The sequence below is a fragment of the Callionymus lyra genome, chromosome 7 (genome assembly GCF_982586985.1).
Source record: "Callionymus lyra chromosome 7, fCalLyr1.hap1.1, whole genome shotgun sequence".
NCBI classification, from domain to species: Eukaryota; Metazoa; Chordata; class Actinopteri; order Syngnathiformes; family Callionymidae; genus Callionymus; species Callionymus lyra.
This window is the reverse complement of record NC_141824.1, coordinates 18258897-18283407: the sequence shown is the minus strand read 5'-3', so window position 1 is coordinate 18283407 and position 24511 is coordinate 18258897. Positions and strand designations below refer to the sequence as shown.

The 24511-nt window shown below is 40.6% G+C and overlaps 2 protein-coding genes across 4 annotated transcripts; both read right to left on the bottom strand.

Annotated features, from left to right (window-relative positions):
* Positions 1-876: 876 nt before the first annotated feature.
* On the bottom strand, positions 877-6021 carry LOC148075268 (uncharacterized). Of its 2 annotated transcripts, none has more exons than XM_087795646.1 (9): positions 5867-6021; positions 4803-5046; positions 4674-4735; positions 4042-4180; positions 3877-3983; positions 3635-3815; positions 3492-3575; positions 1626-1709; positions 877-1478 (listed from the first exon to the last, which is right to left on the bottom strand). In XM_087795646.1, exons 1-9 carry the CDS (start codon positions 5968-5970, stop codon positions 1260-1262), a joined length of 1224 nt encoding a protein of 407 aa, XP_087651772.1. In that variant the 5' UTR covers positions 5971-6021; the 3' UTR covers positions 877-1259. The 2 variants fall into 2 exon arrangements, with proteins under 2 accessions (XP_087651772.1, XP_087651773.1); XM_087795647.1 differs by having other exon boundaries at positions 4803-5043.
* An 859-nt stretch (positions 6022-6880) lies between these two features.
* prdm10 (PR domain containing 10) lies at positions 6881-21060 on the bottom strand. 2 transcript variants are annotated; one of them, XM_087796351.1, is made up of 23 exons: positions 20814-21060; positions 19630-19744; positions 18449-18610; positions 18319-18378; positions 18154-18258; positions 17692-17848; positions 16685-16926; positions 16406-16606; positions 16138-16210; positions 15146-15263; positions 14655-14775; positions 13526-13801; positions 12370-12714; positions 11352-11507; positions 10637-10816; positions 10452-10562; positions 10185-10385; positions 9967-10110; positions 9201-9371; positions 9001-9138; positions 8746-8920; positions 8581-8678; positions 6881-7534 (listed from the first exon to the last, which is right to left on the bottom strand). In XM_087796351.1, the coding sequence occupies exons 2-23, from the start codon at positions 19699-19701 to the stop codon at positions 7349-7351; spliced, it is 3492 nt and encodes a 1163-aa protein (XP_087652477.1). In that variant the 5' UTR covers positions 19702-19744; positions 20814-21060; the 3' UTR covers positions 6881-7348. The 2 variants fall into 2 exon arrangements, with proteins under 2 accessions (XP_087652477.1, XP_087652478.1); XM_087796352.1 differs by lacking the exon at positions 20814-21060 and adding an exon at positions 20725-20805.
* Between the last annotated feature and the right edge of the window lie 3451 nt (positions 21061-24511).

Below are 24511 nucleotides of genomic sequence, written 5' to 3'. Positions count from 1 at the left end.
AAATAAATATGTTATAAAAACGTATTTGTATGAAAATGAAATATTTCAAGTCAATGCAAATTTGTCTAATGTTTTTTTGTATTTGTGAAGTCTGTATCTACTTTTCTTTACATCTAGTTTTAGACATAAAAGTTGATTTATTCTTGCGATTCTTGTGTTTTACAAAACTAAATATCTTGTATTTTTTCTTAAATCTGATCAAACTCATGAGAAAAAAGGACTTAAAAACGTGTTTGTCACTTATAAGCTAACGTAGCTTCAGTGCTACATCGACATTCATGTTGTTAGAAAATGTAAGATTCTCCTTTATTCCTACCATAGTGGGGAACGTTTTTTTCCTTTTCTTTTTTTTAACCTTTGAACATCATCCTTTAAAACAAACATTTCATCCAAAGAACATTAAAACACTTTACTGTCTCTGCGGGTCACGCAGCTGGAATATTGTTGCACTCCGCCATCTTGTGGTTTTCTCAATGCACTTCACTCTTATGCACGGAAAAAAAACATTATTATTTCGTTAAAAATAGAGTTTTACATAAAAAAACCCCGTATATTTCCAATAATGTTAATAAAACGGTTTTGTCAGTATAATTTGGTTTTCTAGGTTTTGTTGTAGTAATTTATGTTTTCAGTTTTTTTTTTTTAATGTCTTCCTATATTTCTTCTGTTCTTCCAAGTATTATTTTTCCTTAATTATCGAAACCCTTTGAGAACCTCCAACAAGCAGATCACTCCCATGGGTGTGTGTGTGGACTCGTGTCCCAGCTCGCAGGATTTTGAAACAAATGGTCGTTTCGAGAAAAAGATTACTCAGAAAAACAGGGTGGAAAAAATAAAGAAGACGTTTCAAGAACTTCAAAAGAAAAACACAGAAACAAAAGTTTAAATAAATAATAATATTATCACAACATGAAAAACCAAGTTGTCCAATCAGAGCAACAAAATGACTTAAAAATACATGAAATAAAAAAACATAGAAAGTAACAATAAAAGCAGATTCTTCAAAATGTTCGTTAGCATTGCTAGCAAAGCTAACATCAGGACGCGAAAAATCTGAACTGAACTGTTGACTCGACACATCTGCCACCAACATCGTCGCACAACTGGACACTGAAATGACGACTCAAGGTCAAATGTGGCCACGATGCGAGTCCATCCTCCAGAGGGAACTGATGCCGTCTGACTTCTGCTCGGTGAGGCTTCGGAGCACGAGTGGAACGAGTGTCTACGAGTCGTTGTGATGAATGACACGACTCACTTCACTTCTTCTTCCAGCTTGTCCTGCGCAGTCGCTCGTACAGCGACAGGATGCCGTCCATCTCCGATCGTCTCTCAGGTGGAGGAGAGGAGTTGTGGGAAGGGTTGGGACTCGAGGACACCAGACTGTCCTGGTGGACTTTCCCGAGTCCCTGCAGATGAGCTTGGAACGTGGACGTCTGCTGCTCCAGAGACAGGAAGTTCTCCTGCACCTTGTCAAACTGAACACAAGAGATGATGTACGACAGGTTGCTTACCAGGAGTCTGACTCGTCAATCACTCATTAATGACTCGTCATTCACTCATCACTGACTCATCGATGACTCGTCACTGACTCGTCACTGACTCATCGATGACTCGTCACTCACCTGCTCCATGTTGGACTGCAGCAGCAGTTCAGGCCAAACAGACTCACTGTTGCTGCTCATGTGACTGTGACTCCAGGTCAGCTCCTGTCAGGACAAACTCAGTCAGTGTGTTTATCTGTGTGTGTGTGTCTGTGTGTGTCTGTGTGTGTCTGTGTGTGTGTGTCTGTGTGTTTGTCTCGTGTGTATGTCTCTGTGTGTGATTATCTATGTGTGTGTCTGTGCTTCTACTGTATGTATGTAAGAGTGTGTGTGTGTCTGTTACTGTGTGTGTGTCTGTAGCTGCGTGTATCTGAGTGTATGTGGATGTGTGTGTCTCTGTATGTATGTGTGTCAGTATCTGAGTGTGTGTCTGTAGCTGCGTGCATCTGAGAGTATGTGTATGTGTGTGTCTCTGTATGTATGTGTGTCAGTATCTGTGTGTGTGTCTGTAGCTGTGTGTATCTGAGTCTATGTGTGTGTCTCTGTATGTATGTGTGTCAGTATCTGTGTGTGTGTCTGTAGCTGTGTGTATCTGAGTGTATGTGGATGTGTGTGTCTCTGTATGTATGTGTGTCAGTATCTGTGTGTATCTGAGTGTATGTGTATGTGTGTGTCTCTGTATGTATGTGTGTCAGTATCTGTGTGTGTGTCTGAAGCTGTGTGTATCTGAGTGTATGTGGATGTGTGTGTCTCTGTATGTATGTGTGTCAGTATCTGTGTGTATCTGAGAGTATGTGTATGTGTGTGTCTCTGTATGTATGTGTGTCAGTATCTGTGTGTGTGTCTGAAGCTGTGTGTATCTGAGAGTATGTGTATGTGTGTGTCTCTGTATGTATGTGTGTCAGTATCTGTGTGTGTGTCTGTAGCTGCGTGTATCTGAGAGTATGTGTATGTGTGTGTCTCTGTATGTATGTGTGTCAGTATCTGTGTGTGTGCCTGTAGCTGCGTGTATCTGAGTGTATGTGTATGTGTGTGTCTCTGTATGTATGTGTGTCAGTATCTGTGTGTGTGCCTGTAGCTGCGTGTATCTGAGAGTATGTGTATGTGTGTGTCTCTGTATGTATGTGTGTCAGTATCTGTGTGTGTGTCTGTAGCTGTGTGTATCTGAGTGTATGTGTGTGTCTCTGTATGTATGTGTGTCAGTATCTGTGTGTGTGTCTGTAGCTGTGTGTATCTGAGAGTATGTGTATGTGTGTGTCTCTGTATGTATGTGTGTCAGTATCTGTGTGTGTGTCTGAAGCTGTGTGTATCTGAGAGTATGTGTATGTGTGTGTCTCTGTATGTATGTGTGTCAGTATCTGTGTGTGTGTCTGTAGCTGTGTGTATCTGAGTGTATGTGGATGTGTGTGTCTCTGTATGTATGTGTGTCAGTATCTGTGTCAGTGTGTGTCTGTAGCTGTGTGTATCTGAGTGTATGTGTATGTGTGTGTCTCTGTATGCATGTGTGTCAGTATGTGTGTGTGTGTCTGTGTCTGTGCCTCTGTGTGTGATTCTGATAGTTTGTGCGTGTCTGTTACTGTGTTTTTTTGTGTAAGTGCATGTGTGTGTCTGTGTAAGTGCCTCGGTGTATTTTTTGTGTATATGTGAGAGCATGTTTTTTTTGTGTATGTTTGAGTGCATGTATGTGTATGTGTGTGTTTTGTGTCTCTGTGTAAGTGCCTATCTGTGTTTTTGTGTATGTTTGAGTGCGTGTGTGTCTGTGTAAGTGCCTATCTGTCTTTTTGTGTATGTGTGAGTGCACGTGTGTATGTGTAATTGCATGTGTGTATGTGTTAATGCATGTGTGTATGTGTAAGTGCATGTACGTGCAAGTGTAGGTGCATGTGAGTATATGTTAGTGCATGTGTGTGCGTGTGTGTGCGTGTGTGTGCGTGTGTGTGTTCTCACCTGCAGGAGTTGTGTGCTGTCCTTCAGGTGGTTCTGACAGAGGTCCAGTCTGCTGCGGTACTGACCCAGAACATTAAACAAAGTCTAGAAGTGAAAGGTTTGTCAGTTCTCTGTGCTTCCTGAAGGTGGCGCCAGAGCTTCACCTCAGCTCGGGTCAGAGCAGAACCCAGGTCCCCTTTGTCGGCGCTGCCCTCCCTGGTGAGCGTGACCCCGGCATGAAGCTCCTCCAGCTGCAGCCAGAGACCCTCCAGTCCGTCCAGCATGACCTTCACACTCCCCTCAAGGTCGCCCTGCGCCCGGATCAGACGGTGCAGTGTCCCAATCCTGCCACCAGAGGGAGGCCTCAACGACAGTGCCACCAGAGGGGCAGGGGTTGGGAGCTCACCTGTCCTGCAGGTAGGCGAGGATACGCTTCACTCTGTCACACACAGCAGCGTCCGGGTCGTCCGCCTCCGAGCCAAGGTCGGCCAGCTCCAGACCGCGGACCACAGCCTGGAGACCAGAGAAGAGTCAGTCAGCAGGTCGTCTTGTCTACAGGAGGTTTTCTCACCGTGAGTCTGGAGAGCAGGGTGAGGATCTGGGGGATGTTGGGGTCCTGGAGGGGCTCCTGCAGGACACACAGCAGCAGACTGTCAGCCAGGGCCAGACCTGGGGAGACCCTGCAAGAAGACCCTCTGGACTTGGACGCCCTGGAGGAGCAGCCTGGTTAGAGGAGCGTTCCACTTGTATTCACTGACATGCTAATCTCATTTTATTGCAGTATTATTACAGCAGTCTAGACCATTTTTAACTATAAAATGAAACCATTACTATGTCCCTTTATTTGTATTCAAGCAACATTGTATTACTTACATAAACCTTTACATAATTTAATATTGGATATTATGTAAATTTGAACTGAAACTTTAGAATAGTATTTTCCGTAATGTCATTCTATTTTTCAAGACTTTTTTCATTAAATTATTGTTTTTTTTTTTAAGTATTAATTGAATTCCTAATTATATTTATATTTAATTTTTATATTTTTATTGTATTTACGCGTTTATTTATTGTATTTATGTATTTATTTGGTTTGATTTTTGTTTTTCTCCATATGCAATATTTTTTAATCTTGAGTCAAACTCTTTGTTTTAATTCAAGTTCAAAGTTCAAGCGCATCTATAATAAAAAGTGCTGACTCACCATGTGTAGGTGACTTTCCTCCTCTCGGGCCTCACCTGGTGTTTGGACCTCACAACATTTTTCTGCAAAAACAACAAGTTTAGCTAAAATAAACACAAACATCTCTCCAAAGTGACGTCATCGTCTCACCTGTGCGTCAGGCGGCAGCAGGTGAGTCTTCAGCGCGCTCAGACCGGCTCCCATCAGGACCCACAGGACGCAGACCAGCACGACCCTCCAGCACAAGTCCCTTAGGGCCAGAGTGTTGAGCAGCAGCGGCGCCTCCTGCTGGCACACCGCCCACACTGCAGCCACCGGGGCCAGACTGCACCATCCTCCCCAGGAGTAGAACTTCCTCAGAGACCAGGATGGGGACGGATGTGGAGCGGAGCTGCTTGAAATTATTAAACAAAATCGTGTCATTAAAATGTCTCAATTTGATATTAAAAATTATAACATGTTCATTTTAGATTCACACAATTTCCATTCCAATCTTCAACAAAGATAAAAAGTGTTAAGGGGTTTTCCCAGCATCTTCTCCATGTCAAGGCCCCTGAAAAAAAACATTAGTCTATGAACAGGGACCCCCTTAAAACACAGCAAATTCTTCAAGAATATATAAATAACCTTGTAAAGTGTCTTTTATTCACCTTTCAATATATTTATTTGTTAAGCATTTCAGGAAGTTGTGGCCATTTTTAAATTGACATTTGCTGACTTATATTATTTTATTCTATATACCATGAGATCTTAGGTTTGTCAGCAGTAGAATCTTCCACATAAGTCAGTTCACCTGCTACTTTGGTTTTGTTTTTCCAGTCAGAAACATGTGTTTCATGCTTACAAGCACATACAGGTTTAAAAACCACTGGGCTAAGCTAGCAAGTACATCAAATTCAATTTAAAACGTCTTTCACTTAAAATTCAAAGTTACAATTTCTATCTACTGTGTTACAGCCTGTGTCAATCTCTAGCCCGGGACCAAGTCTAACCTGTATGTTAAACAACCTAAAACAACAGTGTCTTTGTAAAAGAACATGTAAGAGAAACAAGGTGGTATGAAAAAAAAGAAGTAAATACATTCAACATTATTTTTAAGTATAGTATTGAGATCATTATTTTAATAATCAAAAGGTAAATCTTGTCAATAATTCCATGTGTGATTTCTATTAGTTGTAGACTGTAATCCTGGCAACAGGTGATCTGACACGTACCTCTGCTCCTCTCCCTTCAGCTCCGATCCCTCCTTCACTCCCTCCTTCACTCCCTCCATCCACCGATGAGTCGTGTCGAGGTCGACCTTCTCACCTCGTCCCATGTCCCCTCCTGGACTCCTCGTCCGAGGTCATGCCGCTGCAAGGAAATTGAAACATCGTCGAGTTTTTTGAGGACGAACTCGTCCGACCGGATCCACCGGTTCCGGTCGATCAACGTTGGGAGGCGCCTTTCTTTTTTTTTCCACATTCCATCCTCGAGAGTCCGAGTCCGTGCTGCACCTCGCCCTGGAGTGGCCCAGACGTGGAGTGAACTTCAGTCGCTGGAATGTTGCTGCTCAAGAAAACATGGAGGTGAGAGGATGACGACTGAGAGCCTTTGCTCGACGACATGATGCTGAATGGAACCATCGACCGATAACCACCACTTGAGAACCAAATATTGACGTGCAAGATTATCCATTGAACAATCACCTCAGATAACTTTCCTTAGATTTAACCAGTGGGAGGAAAACAAAGTTTCTACTCTCCTCAGGCACATAAACATCTCAATGATTTCACACACGTGCACACAAACATGCGCACAAAGATGCTTCAACCATGACAAATACATTAGACACACCAAAACATTTTCTGCTACACAAAATAAGAAGCAAAACACACACAAAACTCCACAATGAACAATAAAACACAGAGACACACACTGATGTCTACTGATACACAACTCAAACACAAACTCTCACACATCAAAATACACAACTTTACTCCTGCAAACTCACAATGACACCAAACCAAACAAACAAAACAACTCACACATGGGCAGAACATCAAACACAAAATACACAAATGACAATAATGCACACTTACACAACTCGTATGACCACCTCAGAGCAACACTAAAGAAGCAGATAAACACACGTCTACTTACCTACACAAAAACCCTTTAGACACATTAAAACAAACAGCAAACACACACCTCAAAAACAAACAAGCCTACACAAAAACATGAAGATGCTCATTTAAACTTTTAATTTTTTTATAAAAATATTCTTTAAGCATTGCATTATTTTTTTTTCAATGAAACGCACAAAATCGCCGCACATTTCTAAGACATGGATGGACAGACACACACTTTAAAACACACACGTCATGTTTGTAGCGAAAAAGGTTCTTTAGTTTATTCACCAGGAGTTTCTTTACTTTACAAAACACTGCGAGGTTCTGACAACACATCGTCCATGTCGTTACAACAACACTTTACAAATAATGACAATGATTTACAACGGAAAAGGAAGACAACATGATGGTCATTATTTACACACTCGGGTCGACACGGGGTCACGACCTTCTTCATCGTCCAGGAAAGAGTCACAATAGAATCTGGTTTAAAATCCTTCCTGAGTTGTAGCAGCAGTGGAGGAAACACGTGGACACGACACTGGACTCGTGCACATAAAACTGTGCTGGTCTTCAAGTCTTCCTTCAGGGTTTGCTGATGTGGACCTCGCCGGCGCCGCCGCCGTTAGCGTTGGTGGTGATGATGAACTGTGCGTTCTGACCCGCCGCCTGCGGCTCCAGCGCTTGTCCGTGGTTCTGGGCGGAGCTCTGAGGAGTGGACTGCTTGTCGTCCAGCTCCGTCTGACCCTCGGAGATCACGTAGTGCGTGGCCTGAGGGAGGTCAACACAGCTGAGTCCTGAAACTGTCACTTGGACATAGAAGCTCCTTCAAACTGGTGAGTCACTGCTAGCATCACACAAGCAGTGTTTTCTGCATCTTCTCTCAGTTTTCTTCCACCTGTATGGCCTCCCTACCGTAGGACCTCTTCCCTCTCTCACGAGCAGAAGTCGTTGTTAGCCAGGATGCTAACGGTTAGGATCAGGAAAGTCCTTCTGTGTGTCACGAGCGATTTATCCTGATCTTTTCCACGTTTGGCAAAGAATGAAAATGTAATATTGCGATCAGATTCATACTGACTGATGGTAAATATTTATTTATTTGGCTATTTTTTGTGTGATTGAGTTTGAAACCTCTATCTTAAAAGGTCCAAAACCAACATCTAGCTTCTACAGCAGATGTTGTTTATATTTTAGCGAGTTATCGAGCTTTGTTTGCGACACTTTGTACCTTTTCTGTCCCAGCATGCCTTAGACTGGTACTCTAAGAAAAGCAACATAAAGTTCATGATGACTATGATAATATTATATTATAGGAAAATAGCATAGATAAGAAAACAACCAAAAAGGAAAATATGGAAGTAAGTTAGTGCCAACAGAATATTAAAATGGTTGAATTAAATTGTATTTCAAATGTTAAAACTTTAAATCTTTTCTTTAAGGCATTCAATTACTCGAATAAATAATGTCTTTATTAATGTAAAGTAGCACGCGATATAAAAATACGGCACTATTATAACAATATTGCATATTTAATTCAAAATTAATTCAAAATATTACATTTTTATTATAAAAACAAACCAATTTAACCTTTCAATAAACAATTTATTGGATTGGAATAAATCCATCGAAAAACAAAATACGTTAAACTGAATAAACTGAAATGTGAAATTATGAAATTGTACAATTGATGACAAACATAAAATGTAAAAACTGTAACTAAAAAAAAAAAGATTTAAGTATTTCTTGTCATTATAACCACATAAAACATTGGATCAGTTGAAGTGAAGCATAACTTATTGATGGACAGACAGACTCACTGTTTTCACCGGGCTGCTGTTGACGCCACTGACCGGCGTGCTGGCTTCAGCGATCACGTACTGAGTGTGAGGCAGCGCCATCATCTGGATCTCGGACGCTGTGGACACGCAGAGTTTCGGGTCAGAACCAGAGCGGAGGCTGAGGTCTGGCCGGCGTTCACTCACAGTAACCTCGGTAGTTCCAGTTCCCGGGGATGTAGGTGTGCTGCACCGCCCCCTGCTGCTGGCCGCTGCTCGTCTGGAGGCTGCTGTTCTGGGAGAGGGTGACCGGGGTCAGCTGGGCCGGACTCAGCTCCTGATTGGGCTGCTGGGAGTTCGGGCTGAGAGGCTGATCTGGGTTCTAGCAGAGGAGAAGAATCTTGTGAGAAGATGCAACTTATTTATAAAAATATAACCATCTTTATAACTTAAAAGTCTCACCTGGTTTGTCGTCTCTTCGGCACCGATGGGTTCTCCCACCTGGACCTGCTGCACCTGGATGGTGTGTTGGCTGTAGGTGTGGGGGTCGTGGAGGTGACTCACGTCCACGGTGGGATGTTGTGAACTTGGTGATGACGCCTGAGGGACCGAAGGTTTTGAACAACCGCCTTCAGTGGGATCTAGGATTTTTTAAAACTCACCGGCGCCACCTGGACCACCTGCAGCTGGATGTGCTGCGGCTGCGACATTCCTCCTCCTGCCTGCGACACCGGGATGTACTGGATCCTCTGGAAGTCTCCCTGGGCGGTCCGGAAGTCCGTGGTGAGCGTCTGGGAGAGCTCCGTCATGGCCTGGGTCAACAGGTCGGTGGTCTGCGGCGACACCGACAGTTTATTAAGATCATGGATGCCAACAGGAAGTTCATGTGAACCGTTTCCAAAAGTAGAAAATGAACGATGTTTAATGAAATTAATGAGTGTTGGTAAATGGCTGTGGGTGTCAAACTGGTCCAGAAAAAGGCCGAGACGGTGCAGGTTTTTGTTCCAACCAGTTAAGCACACATGAGTTAACGAATCAGATGCGGCGTAAATAAGCAACACCTGACTGACAATCAATTGATTACTGTATCCAGACGCCTGATTGGTTCAACTATATGTGCCTGAATGGTTGGATCCAAAACCTGCACCGTCTCGGCCCTTTTCTGGACCAGTTTGACACCTGAGTGAGTTCTAGAACATTTATTATCCATGAAGTGAGTCTTAAAGTGATTTTATTTTCAGTTAAAAGACTAGTTTAGTTTCACATTGAGTCAAAACCATCATAAATACTTAAACAAGTGAATAATTAGTCCAGCAGTGAAAGTTTGTTCTTGTAAATACAGTATTTTAGTTCAAATAAATCGCCTCGGTTTGATTATTCATTTAATGAAATTGCTCGATTCCCTGTCAACACCCGAACGCAACTCACCACGACGGACTCCGCTGTGGTTCCATCGGCGCTGATGACCGCGGGAGCACTGCTGACCACTCCTGCGGCCAGAGGAGTCTGGATGCGGTTGGTGAGCTGGGCCAGCTCCGGGTGCTTCTTCCTGATGTGCTGCACCATCTTGGTCTGAAACCCAGACTTTGGTTATGAAGTCGCCATCAGTGAGGAAAAAAAACATCCCATAAGCGTGAGCGGCTGACCTTGCTGCTGTACTGTTTGGCGCAGTGAGGGCAGCAGACGGGCGCCGAGGCGATGGTGCCGGTCAGCTGGGTGTGGGTGCTGAGCATCGGATCGGGCTCCCCGGGCGCCGCCGGTCTCAGTTTCCGTATGCTGGGAGGAAGTTCTGCCCCCGGGTGGTTCTTCAGGATGTGGGCTTTCCTCTTGCTGGCACTTTTGTACACCTGATCGGAGAAGAAGAAGAAGATGATGCAGGAAACTGTCGCCGGAACTACAGGATCCTGACGAACCTTATCGCAGTACTGGCAGAAGTAATCTCTGTTGGGCTTGATGATCGGCAGCGTCAGCTCCGGAACGTCGTCGATCCTCATGTCCGGGTGACGCTTGGACAAGTGATTCACCTGCGGGTCCAAACATTGACTTGACTCCGAACACCACCATGGTCATGTGGATGGAGCAAAGAGAGGGTTCTCACCAGCATCCCTCGGCGTCGGAATCCCATCATACACACTCGGCACTTGAAGACGAAGCTCTCGAAGTCGCTGCTGTGAACCTTCAGCTTCAGAGCTTTGGTCCGTTGGATCCGATCCGCCTTCTTTGCCTCTCGGTCGGGATTGTGCATCCGCTGCATGTGCTCTCGCAGCTTATCTTTGCGCTGAAGGTCAAATCGTGTGACAAAATTTGTAAAAATGGTGGCCACTAGGGGAGTGTATCAACAAGTATCTGGCGATACAGTACGCATCTCAATATTGTTATAATGTCGCACAGAATTCACAGATTACTCTTGGTGAAGTTGTAACTGCCTTTATTTATTTGTTTTGAAACCAAAATCAGCTTTAAAAGCTGCTGTATCCTCTCGTCCTCAGTCATTGCCGGGATCTCGCAGGACATCATTGTTCCTTTTATTGCAGAGGATATCAATCTAGTGGCAGGAAGTCGCCATAATTGCCACATATTAAAAATAAAATAAAGGAAGATCGAATTATTTTATATACAATTTATTGAATAAACCATAAAAGAACTTTGATAAATAATAAAATATGATTTGAAAGCAGCTCTTTTGCTGTGTAGAAATAATCAGAATACGATGTCATTTTGGTCTCTAGCTTCTCCTGTGTGAGTTGCTGATCTGAGGCAAATCCAAAAGTGTAAAAACATAACTGTGTGTTCAGTTCTCTACAACTTCCCACCTTGAACTGTTTGCCGCACGTGGAGCACAGGAAGTCCTTCTGATCCGAATGTCGCAGCATGTGCAGTCGCAGCTTATCCGGTCGACAGAAGGCCTTTTCGCACTCGCAGCAGCGGAATATCTTCTCCGAGTGGAAGCACCGGATGTGTTTCTTCACCTGAACACAACAGTTGAAGGATGACATGTTTGATCAGAAATCTTATTTTCACAAATATGAGCTAATTAGAACTGTCAAATACATTTGTCAAACTGAAAGCTGGTGGGCCAAATGTGGCTCTTCAATTCATTTAATGTGATCTGAGAAAATGAAGGTAGATAAACGTTCATGTAGATGCGTGAAAATAAACAAAGGAACAGAGAGAATTGATGATTTAGCAAAAACAACAATAAAATAATGCCTGATCAATCCGCGGAAAACAAAATTATCAACAACATAACCAAATGAAGATGGTGAAATACAACTAAACACGCGCAGTTGCAAAGATGAGTTCACTGAGAGTGAGTGAGCCGCAGAACATTAATCAAGTGTGGAGTGAGTTGAAGAGTGTTTGTTAAGTTAGAAAGTGAGTCTGAAAGGGATTTTATTTGAGTTAAGAGACTTTTAAATCGACGCGCTTTATTCTTTATACTCTTACTTCTATACATTTAATTCATTTCTTATTCATGATCTTATTGATCTGTGTGTACTTTGTTCTCCTGCTGGCTGCTGTGTGGTGACTAGGACACTAATCTGAGGGAATTTTCACAATGCATTAAAAATCTTAATAAATATAAATCTAAGAATATCTAGACACTAACTGGCCAACAAGTGTAAAAGTCAAAATGTAAAGATATAAACGATGACATATTTACTATAACAAAGTCATCATTTTGGTCATTTATGTCTGTCTAGACTTCTTGGAAACACACACAAAAAATCTCACTCAAAACAAATTCCACAGATACTCCGACAATATGTGTAGAACTGCAGATATAAAAGTGTTAATATTTAATCTCCATTAAAATCTTAGTCCACAAACCTGGATGAAGTCATTGAAGTGTTTCTTACAGGTGGGACACGTGAAGTGTCCGTCGATGGCGTGCACCCCCACATGCTCTTTGAGCAGATCCAGCCTCTCGAAGGACTCGGGGCACAGCAGACACGCGTAGCTGCGGCTCTCCGTGTGCACCAGCAGGTGGTCCTCCAGAGCCGAGTCGCTGGGGAAGTTCTTGGTGCAGATGTGGCAGGTGAAGGCGAACGCGTCCCGGCCATGCATCCGCAGGTGCTGGTCCAGCTTGTCCTTCTCTCTGAAGGCTTTCCCGCAGTCGGCGCACTTGAACGGCCGGAAGCTTTTCCGGATGAAGAGGTGCTGCAGAGCTGCGTTCTGAGAGAGAGGAGGAGGAAATCATCAGTGGAGCTTTGTCAGGAGGAACAAGAGGCATGGAAGCATTTGACCCGACCTACCTGCACGTCCATCTTTGAGGGCATTGAGAAAGAGACACACATAGAATCAGACAAATGTATTTTTTGAGTCTGAATTTTCTGCTGTCTCAAAAGATTAAACTTCAGCTTATTAAACTAAAACTGAACTAAATTCTGAATTGTTTTTTAAGTCATTACCTTGTGTGGGAAAGTAAAGAATCACCTCTCACTCTTTCCTCAGTCAGTGGTCAGTTGTTTGTTTAAAATACTCTTTATTATATTTGAAGAACTATTTTAGTTGAGTCTTCGGCAGACCGACGTGTTTTCAACATTCAGAATATAATTCCAAACAAAAGTGGACCATGTACATGAGTCTCTCAGAAGGTTGACCAGGTTTAAAGTACACAAAGGTAAAAGGCCATACTAGTTTATCAACCTTCTTTTCAGTGTCTAAACACAAATGATCCTGTTTGTGTGTGTGAACAATGCCATTGATTCTATGGTTTGAGTTGATTATTAATGACTAGATTTGTTTCATTCAGTTTTTTTTAATTTTGTTAACAACACTAAGAAGGTTCCATGCATGTCAGAAAAAGAACTCAAGCAACAGTTTTCTATGAAAAAGTGTAGACGACCATATCTCAGACAAGTAGGTGCTAGCTGTGCTCCTAAGATATTTGGGTTTTGAAAAAATGTCCGCAGGAGAAACGCTGAAGCTGAAAGCTACGGTGGGTTTGACTACAGGATTGATGATCATTTGTACTTCGTCTCACCCGTATCCTCTTTGCACGCCGCAGGTCCTGAGCGGTGAGGTGTGAGTCCGATTGGCTGCTCACTGTGGGATCCTCCTTCAGAGGCGCCTCCATGTGACCTGGAGCAGGAGCATCTAACTCCATTTCCTCTGCTGGAGTCACGACCGGGTCTTCCGAGTCGGCGTCATTGACCGGTTCTGACTCCTTGTGGCCGTTCTGAGCCGTTTCTGCTGCTCCTTCTTCTTCTTCCTCCTCTGGCTGCTCCGGAGGCTTCTCCGTCAGCTCCAACATCTGCTCCTGAGAATTCATTTGTGAAGTTTATAATCAAGACATCTTATGCTACTGTAGATTTAGTTAGTAGATACACATTAATACACTTGTGGTGTATGCTACATTAGAATAACATTCTTAATATGGATACAGATCAGTGAAGTGTGGACCAATGAGGAGGTTTAACTGGTGTTACGAGACAATGCTAAACAAAATCGAAAAACAAAAAACATATAAATGGAGAAGACACTTTATGCTTTAAGTAACTGAGTGTAGTGGTGAAAACTACACCTCAAGTTCAACTGCACTCAGAGCCGTCAGAGGACTAAAATTAGGATGTATTTATGACAGTTAACTTAATCCACTTAATATTAACTATATAGGGTGTCGCAGAAATGAACCAATCATTTTGGCATTTTCTCTTTCTTTATTCAGATTGACAGAGAATGTGTCGACACAAATCTATATTTGATATTAAATAAAAGAAAATGTTTTTTCTGTTTTCAGGATAAGCTTTGCACAAAACAAAGAGATGTCGTGGGGGAATTTCACAAACTGGCTGGACCTTATTATGGTGAAATTGAAATCTTGTCTGAAAGTGATGTTTTCAGACTGAGAGGAGATGTTTTCTGATGTTGCTGTAAATCTGCAGAGCAGATAAATAAAGGGTTTATTTAGCTACAAACATCAATTACCACCTCTAATAAACATAGGAAACACTTATTTTTTTGATATTGACAATATTCTACCAGATGCTTTAGTCCTCATTAGCACCCCTTCTCTTTGGGTTCCAAGCCCAAATTTGTTTGGAGGCCGATCAATAGTGTTGAAGGTTTACTCTAAGGAAGATTAGGTTGTGTGTGTGAGTGATGTTTCTTACTGTTGTCTTATCTTCACTAACTTCTTCTGGAGCATCCGGTCGTATATATTTTGGTGGGCGGCCATGTCTTCTCCCGATGCCGAATCTTTTTCTTCCTCTTCCTCTGCCTCGACTTCTTGGCCTGTGGAGCAGTGACGAAAGCTCTTACTTACTCTAGTACGCAGGGCTGAACATATTAGTTTCTGGCGCCCCCTAGCGTTATAACAGCGTAATTACAATGTCGTGAAAACTTGTATTCTGAACAAGTGTGGAAGAGAATTGCCACTTTCTCGCTTTATCATCCGGGAAAAAGTACTTCAGCCATGATGGAAATCAATAAAAATGTTGTCTCAAGTGCACTAGAGCGTGTACGTGGCCACATCAATGCACCAATAACATTGTAGTTACACGATTCTATTTCTTGAGTCATGATATACATAAAGACACCTGCATAATAGGAAATGTGAAAATAGAATTATAATGTGAAAAAAACAAACAGGAGGAAACTTTACCTCACAGGAAAACTCAGTTTGTCGTCGTGCATGTTGAGATGCAGTTGCAACTGTTCGGAACTCATGAAGCGTCGGTTGCACTCGTAACACGGCCAGTTCTTCTCCTGCTCACGCAGCACTGAAGGAGCGACACAAAGTTTTTGACAATCAATTTTGACTACATGCATCTCTGCCTTAGTGTCAGAACTGAGGCTTCACAAAGTGTCACCAGAACTTATTTACAGTTGAAACGAAAATATCTGATAAAAAGAATCTGATCCTGGATTTAAGAAAACATGATCATGATCTGATGAAGCAGTGTCATGTTGTTTAGAGGTCAGTAGGTGGCGACATCAGTTTTAAAATGTGATGTTTCATTAGAACAGTTGTTTAAAACAAAAGTAAATAGTGCAGAGACCGCCATCTAGTGGACTCTGAAGATAATTACACTGCTCCACCAGACCATCACTATTAACTGCTGCAATCCAGCGTTGGAATTAAATGCAACACAAATACACCCTGAATATTTGCATGTTAGTTGTACATTTTAAGATCGAATTATTTTGAATTATACACCATTTATGGAAATATTGTGTGCTAAAAGTGCTGTTGAATTATTATTATGGTATCATGGAAAGATACTATGCAATACTTGAGTGTATCAATATTTTCTTACACCCCTACATATCACCCTCCAATAATAACTTATAATGGTACATTTAGATTGGGCACCTGTATGTAAAAAACCCTAATGTATCATTATATAAAGTACAAATGTGTAAAATGTACGTATATTTGCAGTTTAACAATAAATAAAGTTCTACCTAACCTAAATAAAGATTTGACATTGAATCTTACAATTTCTGAGATTGCAAATAAATGTAAAATTGTAATTTTCCTGTTTTTTTAATGTCGTCATTTACTTTGTAATCACGCCTAATTTCAAGGCAACCGTTGCCATCAACTCGTCATTTCAATTTCATCAATCTGGCTCTTGTAGAAACATGTCTCACCTTTTCTCTCTTCCTCTGTCACGCTGTGGATCTTCTGGTTCACAAACTCAGCGTATGACGCTGCGTACCACACCTGTGGAGAGATCCACCAAATGTGTTGGATTAAGGTTAGGGTTAGGTCCATTAAAGCCCAGACAACAAAAGCAGCATCAACCAATAACTTTAGCATCGTGTTAGCATGAGCAAGAAGCTAGATCACTCTTCTCTTGACCGAACATTTTCTCTCTAAGCACTGGACAACACAACCAGATGGACAGTGAGAACTCACCTTCAACTCTTGTTTGGGTTGTATGTTCTTGATGGTTGTGTAGAAGATCTCTGTTCCAAACTGATATGCCACCAGGTTCTGCTCCAGGTAGTTCTGTGCCGGCCTGACGAACATCATCCAGTTGCAGCTCTCCTCGTCCGAGAGGTCAAACCAGGCGTCATCAGACTTCACTGCCTCTTTTTCTGTGTCCAGCGTGCAGAGCTGGTGCAGAAATCAGAGTCAATAAACAAAAAAAACTTTGATTTATCGTCAAACAGGTGTGTTCTGTCGTCGACTCACTTTGAGGTGCATATAGTGATCCTGCAGTTGACTGCGGGGAACCAGAGGGCCCTCCACGGGGCCGAACTGAGTGCGTTTGGGGATGCGTCTCTTGCAGAAGACTCCGCCGAGGAAGCGGTCTTGGTACAGGACCAGCGGGAGACTGGCGTGGGCTCTGGACATCACGGGTCGGTTGGGGACGGGGGTCAGAGGGCCATGTTTTAAACAGACGGAAGGGTTGGTGTTGTTGCACTCCTCGCACCCTGAGAGAAATCAGATTTGAAGATTGTTACAAACGATCTAGTGCAGGGGTCTCAAACTCTACTGACTAGAGGTAAATTCTTGTGGAGACTGGACCACAGGTTGGGATTTTTTCCACCATTTTTTGGGTTAAAGTCTGTCAATTTTTTCGTGTATTCAATTTTATAAATCTTCTTTCTATCTTAACTATTTAATTAAAGCTTTATAAATGATTACATTTGATGTGATGATCTTCATTTCTTAACCACCAGATATTAAACAAAGTAAACTACTGTCCATCATGGATGAACACTGTCATCAGTGAGCAGAGAAGCAGATTGAGTGAACGAATGCTCCTTCCCATGATGCAACACTAATAGACTCAGGGACTAATTTGTTCCTTGTGCCATTTGATTGTACAATTCTTAGTGTATAGTATGATTCTATTCAATGTTAATCTTTGTATCTTTTTTTCTGTTATTTTTCATTGATCTATGTTCTTTATTCTTAGATGTATGTCTTGTTATATTTGTCTTTTTGTTCTTTTATTGCACTTTGTTCTTGTTCTTGTTTTAGGAATCTATCATCTGTGTGGCTGTGTGCTGTAAAACAATTTCCCAAAGGAGATCTCCAGAGGGATCAATAAAGTTTATCTATACATCCATCTATCTACAGGGTAAAGTCCCTCACTTTGCCTGCACTAATAACTCAACCAATCAATGGAGGGCCACAGATTATCATGTCATGAGTCGCAAATGAACCCTGGTCAGGAGTCATCCGACACTCACAAAGGTTCAGAGGGTTGAAGGGTTCATGTGGACGCGGGTCCCAGTCTTCCATGTCGGAGTCTTCATCCTCTTCTTCCTCCGAATCTTCGGCAGAGTCTGTAGCTCCGAGTGGGCTGATCGGGGCTTCACCCATGTCTGTCAGGGACGTCAGCTGCTCCTGTGGGAGAGCCATGGATGATAAACTCAACAAACAGGATCTTAAATCATATTGAAGTGTGCATTTGGATGAGTTATTAGTTGGAAATGGGTCTGCCCTGGTGCCTCCTAAAGGTTCAACACTATTCCAGGAGCAGAAATTCTTTCAAAAGTCTTTCCTGGATGACTGAGTTTCTTTCTAAGAGAGTCCAAAGAGAGTCCTATGATCCCGTTTTTGAGTCACTGTCAAATCTGCTGAAGGCAGCAGATCCTAATTTAGCAGATCGACAGAGGTTGTTCCAGGTGCGTCTGGAGTCGTGTCATCACCTGAGGAACTGGCTCCAGGATGGCTTGTGGTCCCTCCGCTACGTTACTGAGAACATGCAGGTTGGCGGCGTTCATGTTTTGTCCAGTGGGCAGCAGGACTGTGACCTGTGATTAAACACATTTAAGACTTAAACAGAACAAAACTTCAGCTGGGGACCAACACACCTGTTGAGTTGTTCCATCTTGCTGGATGTACGCCACCTGAGGCTGATCCGTAAACACGGCCTAGATGGAACGAAAAACAACCTATGGTTAAACATCTTCCTTTTATCTGGATCGGGTCAGTTTGTTGTACCTGGGATCCATCGGCAGGATGTATGTAGACCAGCGTGTGCTCGGCCGACTCCACCGAGGTATATGAGCTGCCATCTGCTGTGTAAACCACCTGCTGCTGCCCGCGGTCGGCCTGATCGCCACTGTAGACTATCTGGGCCACAGCGCCACCTTCAAAATGAACCTGAGTCACAGGTAAAAACAGTTAAAGATAGACTGGATTGTGCTTGTCTTTACTCACTACTGAAATCAAAGATTTACAAGATTAAGAAAGAAATAATTATATCAGTATTATTATTAATCACCTATAATTATTTTAAGTAATCTATTACTATTTCATTATTACAAACATACATCTTTAAAGCCATGTTTAAAGCTACATTATTATTATTTGTTATAATAATAATTATAATAATATAATTAATTATTATTTGTATCCTTTGTCTTTGTTATTTGTCTTTGAGCTGTTCTTTATCTTTAGACTTAGATTGTGTTATCTTGTACTTTCTTTTTATAGAAACTTTTTTTTTAATGAAAAAGTCTGTATTGCTGTGTTCTAATTGGAAAAACAATTTGATCTGGTCAATCAGATATTTCTATCTATTAATATTATTATTAGATTTCATACCATTTTTGAATCATTTAAAAAAATAGTTTTTTTCATCTACAAAGTCCATCCAACTTTCAAAATGATTATGTGTTCATCTACCCTTTATTGTTTTAAAATCACCATTACATGTTTGTTTTTTTTACTATATATTCATTTCTTGATTTTTATTTTAATCATTTTATAAATATTTGTAGTTTGTTATTTCTTAAGCTATATATGTATATGTATATTTACTTCTTATTTTATCTTTTCAAATGTATAATATATGACTTTTTAAAGTTTATTTTAACAATTATATTTTATTTTTCATGTATGCCTATATTACTGAAATTTGATAATTTGTAGTCTATGGCGCTACTTTTATTAATCATTCTTGTGTCCTTCTGACAGAAGGTAACATCACAAAACATTGTCATCAGTACAGAGGCGGATACGAGTTTGAAACCAAACACTTTTAGAGAAGTGCTTTGATTAAGCTTTTTTTTTTAACTTTTGCATGTTTTTACAAACAACGCTTTACTCCTGAATATCAAAGCCATACACGAGCCCAATAAAGACAACAACAGCGATAAAAGTGACACATTGACTCTCACCTGTGTGGCAGTGGTTTGGTCAGTGCTTGAGTCTTGACTCCAGACAGCTGAGGGTTCCTGTTTGGTTTCCATGGCAGCCACGTACCATGGACCCTTACCACTTCATCCCAGGCACCTGTGGATCACAGGGACAAACGTTTGTCACAATGCTGTCCAAGTTGGTAAATTGTCTGATAGTAGTTGTGGATGTTGATATTTTAAATATATCTATTATAGATTGTTCTACTTTTACATAAATAACACGGAAATATCCCTCAAGTAAATTGACTTCATGGTGTATCAGTTTGAAATAAATTCTTCATTATTACTATTTATATATCAAATATTGTTGTTATTGTATACAGAAGAGACAATTATTTGATTTCGTTTTTTTTCCTTTATTCAACCACGGTGACAACATTTCCTCTCAGACGAGATTTAAATCATCGTAAATGTTTATATTTTTGCAGGACGCGTCCGTGCGGATCGTCAGCAAAAATAAACCCGCGTGTCATTCGGTTCCGTTCACGCCACTCTCAGCGGGGGTACGAGGCTCATGGAGCGGCTACGGTTCGCTCCGCAGGCCGCCTCAAAAACACATTTAAAAACCTCCCTCTGCTCAAAACTAGTTCACGAATATGACTTTTAATGCGTTCACAAAAGCGGGGTTGATATAATCCATTTCTTGATCTATTCCCCCCCTATTCGAGCCGACAGGTTCTCAGTCCCAGCCGGACCATACCATAAGAACCAGCGCCACAGAAACCCGGGCACACACCGCTCCGCTACGGTAGCATTTCTGCTATTTTGCTCCACTAGCGACCGGTATGGGTGACAAACAAAACTCTAAAAAGCCTTATATCTGTTATAACCGTTTCGGGTTTATTATTAAAACCGGATTGGGATCCGCTAAGAGCCGAGACGGTCGACGCGATCCACCCGTTCCTCCTCTCACTTGAGCACGGCCCTCGCAGGCGGCTGTGGAGCCAGGAAGAAGCGACTCCATTTTGGGTGGGACTACGACGCGATCCACACCGACGACACTCGGAAGATTCTAACCCGCTTTCATCGGCGCAGCGACACGAAAGACGCGCTTTTTTTATTCCAACTACCTACATAGACGCAGAGGAATCAAGCTCGCTGTTTAATCGAGGCGCCATGGTTGTTTTTGAGGGTTGTTTTGGAGGCCATCTGCTCGGTCTTACCTCAGAATGGTAGCAGCAGAGATGGCCGCCTTGCATGTTTTAACATAATCTGCCTGGCAACCGACAGAAGCGGAGCGTCCGATTGGTAGAATTAAACCTGCGCGGAAAGTAGTTTTATTTATTAGCTTAGAAAGACTTATTAAAACAATTAAACGTAGTAAACGTAAATGTGTTTGCTCAGAAATTACATGCGGGGTATTTTTTTTTCTTCTTAAAACTAACTTCGTCTGTGTTTTCCCCAACAACTTAACGTAAATAATAATAATAATGAAAACATAAATAAACAGTAAAAATGGACTTGTCAACATTTTGCCTTTTATTTATTTAATAATCTGGATGTTTTAAGAAACATTTTTAATGTAATGTTCATTAATTGTGAAAAGATAGTATAGGTTTTTTTTAAGTAAATCCATTATATAGTCAGAAAATATTTCCATTAAAAGTATATTTTTATGAGGGTTACCTTAGCGATTAACATGTTGGTGTTTAACCTTTTTACTCGATAGATACTAAGATGTACAAAAAGAAATCGTGAGACGCAGTGTGAAAACTTGTATCATAAATGTATGTTTACAAAGTGAAAAAATAACGCTAACTCTGCTCAAAGGAACTATATCAGCATGATGATCACGTGACTATAGGTCTCGTTATTAGTTGATAATTATTTTTAAAGCAATTGAAATATGTTTGTTAAATTATATTTCGGTACATAAATGTATTCATATTAAATACATAAGTGCGTTTTAGTTTCAGTTTTATACAGGTTGTCTCACAGATCCTTCAAGCTGTCGTTTTTCTTTTACTTTTATTTTTTTTTCATTGCAATTCCTGAAGTTTCGTTTAATATACTTTAAATAGTTTAAAAGTTAATTTTATTTTTGTTCACCGTCAAGTATATTTTGGTACTGTATCACACAAGCACACTGATGTATGCATATCCGTTATCGTTGTTTCAGAATAAAGTACCCATTTAATTTTTTTTGTCCCAAAATCAATTGATAAAAAATTACTTTTTAACAATTAAAAATACACTTTTTAACTATATTACGATCGGTTGCTATTGTCTTGTTCTCTGTTGTGGGTTCTTAATAAAAACACTCTTTTATGAAGAAAGGTACTTTTATCATCAGTGTTCGGCAGAATGTAAACACCAACAGTCAAGCATGTCCAACTTAACTTGCTCTGGTCACGGACTCACAGCGACCTCTAGTGTCCGGAGTTACAAACAACATAAACATCAACCATTAAAACCAGGCAAACATACATTTGGTGATATCATTACAGCTATTAAAAGCATTTCCGGGAAAAGTACTCCCAGAATTTCATTTCAAAATAAAAAGAGACAAGAGAAAAAAAATACTCTCATTAACAATTCAACTGAGTGGATGAGAAATAATTACCAATAACAGTGATTCCCAACCGTGGGTCGCCGCCCACCAGAGAGTTAATGCAAGTGGGCAGCAAAATGGTTTCCATAATAATGTTTTAAATGTTGAAACTCATTAAGTTTAAAAGGGTATTAAACATTTTCAAATATTCTCCTCATTATATTGTTTTTATAATATTGTTATGATAAGTAAGTAAGTAATTTTTATTTATATAGCGCTTTTCCAGACCAGGGTCACAAAGCGCTTAAACAATCAAAACAATACTAAAAAAAAATAAGATAATATTATTTGTCTAATACTGAAGGTGTTGCAACATGTTACAGATGCTGTGTTGTTAGTGACTGCGGAGCATCCAATATGTTTCTTCTCTATTGATTTCAGTCCTTTATGTTCAATCTTCAATAAAAAAAAGAGCTCTGAGAACGCATTATAATGCCTTCATATTTATGGGGTCGGAGGTGGGCCTCAAAGGTTTTTGAGACTTAAAAGTGGGCCCTGAGTCGGAAAAGGTTGGGGACCACTGACCTATAATATAAACAAAGTGGCTTTTAAATTTATTTTACTTTATTTTTCATATTTGTGAGAAAATAATAATGTTCTCTTGTGCTTGTCTTAAACATGTGAATCAGTTTAGGTTTTTATTTTAATGAAGAAAATCTTATTAATATGATAAAATAGAGAAAATGTTTATTTTTCTTTTCACTTTGTTCTTACTTTTAGGAACTTGCTGTACCTTCTATCGTCTTCTGTGTACTGGAAATCGAATTTCCTGATGGAGATCTCCAGAGAGATTAATAAAGTCTATATAATCTAATATAAGTGTCTTTGGGTCTTTTTCACAATCGAGGAAAGGATGAGATGGATATTTGGAGCGATGCAACGTCCTCAGTGACGGTCTGTAAACTAGTGAAGGTCTGATGAAACTTCATGAAGCAGTGTCATTATTTTCAGAGTCCACCAGATGGCGGTCTCTGCACTATTATCCTTTGTTTTAAAAAACTGTTTAATGACGCATCATTTTTAAACTGATGGCGCCACCTACTGACCTCTAAACAACATGACCCTGCTTCATGAAGCTTCATCAGTCCATCAGTACTTTAAAAATTTTCCCCTGCATATATGTGGACTTTGCAGGAGTGAGAGAAAGACAAGTCATCCAAGAGAGACTCAGAGAAGGTCCACAGGAAGACAGTTAAGTTGGTTCATGTCTGGACGTCCCCTGGACTTTGGAGTTCATGTCTCTCAGGTTACCCTGCAAGTTATCATCAATGTAATAGTTGTAAAAGCGTTATAACTTTTACTTTTCATTAACACAGCTAACGAATTTTGACTTGACTAATAATGACAAATGTGTTATATAAAATATTATATTATTAATATCAACGATACAAAAAGTATTCAATGACAAAATCAAGTTTTTGTTTTATTTTACACTCCAAATGTTTAAATCTCCTATTTATCTAGACATTAGACTTTAGACTTTCTTTTATTGTCATTGCACAGAAAACACAGCAGTGAAACTGGCCACAAAATGTCGTTGCTTGGCAACCGTTTAAAAAAAACAGCAGAGTGAATGTATATACTGTATAAATAGTCTAAATAGAAAGTTAATAATAGTGCAATATAGTATAAACAGAATAAATAACGTTTTAAATATTGCATATAATAATTAATGTATATACAAGTATAAATATAAATAAGTTGCAATATGTTATGAATAGAATAAATACATTATATATGAAATATTGCGTAGCTCAAGTTATATTTCATTCAGCAGTGTGATGGCCAGAGGAAAGAAGCTGTTTCTAACTGTACATCCTCTGATAAATACAAGTTTATATTGAGGAGAAGCTTTTTTTTCATGCTTATTTCGAGTGTTATCTTATTTCATTCTTTTAATCTGTAATACCACAAAAAAATCCAATGTTGTGTTTTCAAAACTGACTAAATGTTTCTGTTTCTGAAGAAACGTAAATATTGTAGTTCTCAAAAATGGCCGTTAGATGTCGCACTTTCTCGGTTAATTAAAAGTCGACCGCCGCTCTGTTGCCGCCACACTCGGTGGGATTTTGCCCTCCATACAAAGATTTGGTACTGTCAACGCCGAACAAAATATCACACGTTTATTCCCCCCCGTCGACTGAAATAAAAAGCAAACATATACGTGTGTCGCTCTTGAGTTCATCCCAAACACAGCAGAAGAATCAACTCTCGCTGTGGCCTCTATTCCCGTTAGAGACTCGCTCTGAGAAAGATCCGTTTGCTAAACTCGACTCGTCGACAGACGACTCTTCCCTCCTCTCCAACATT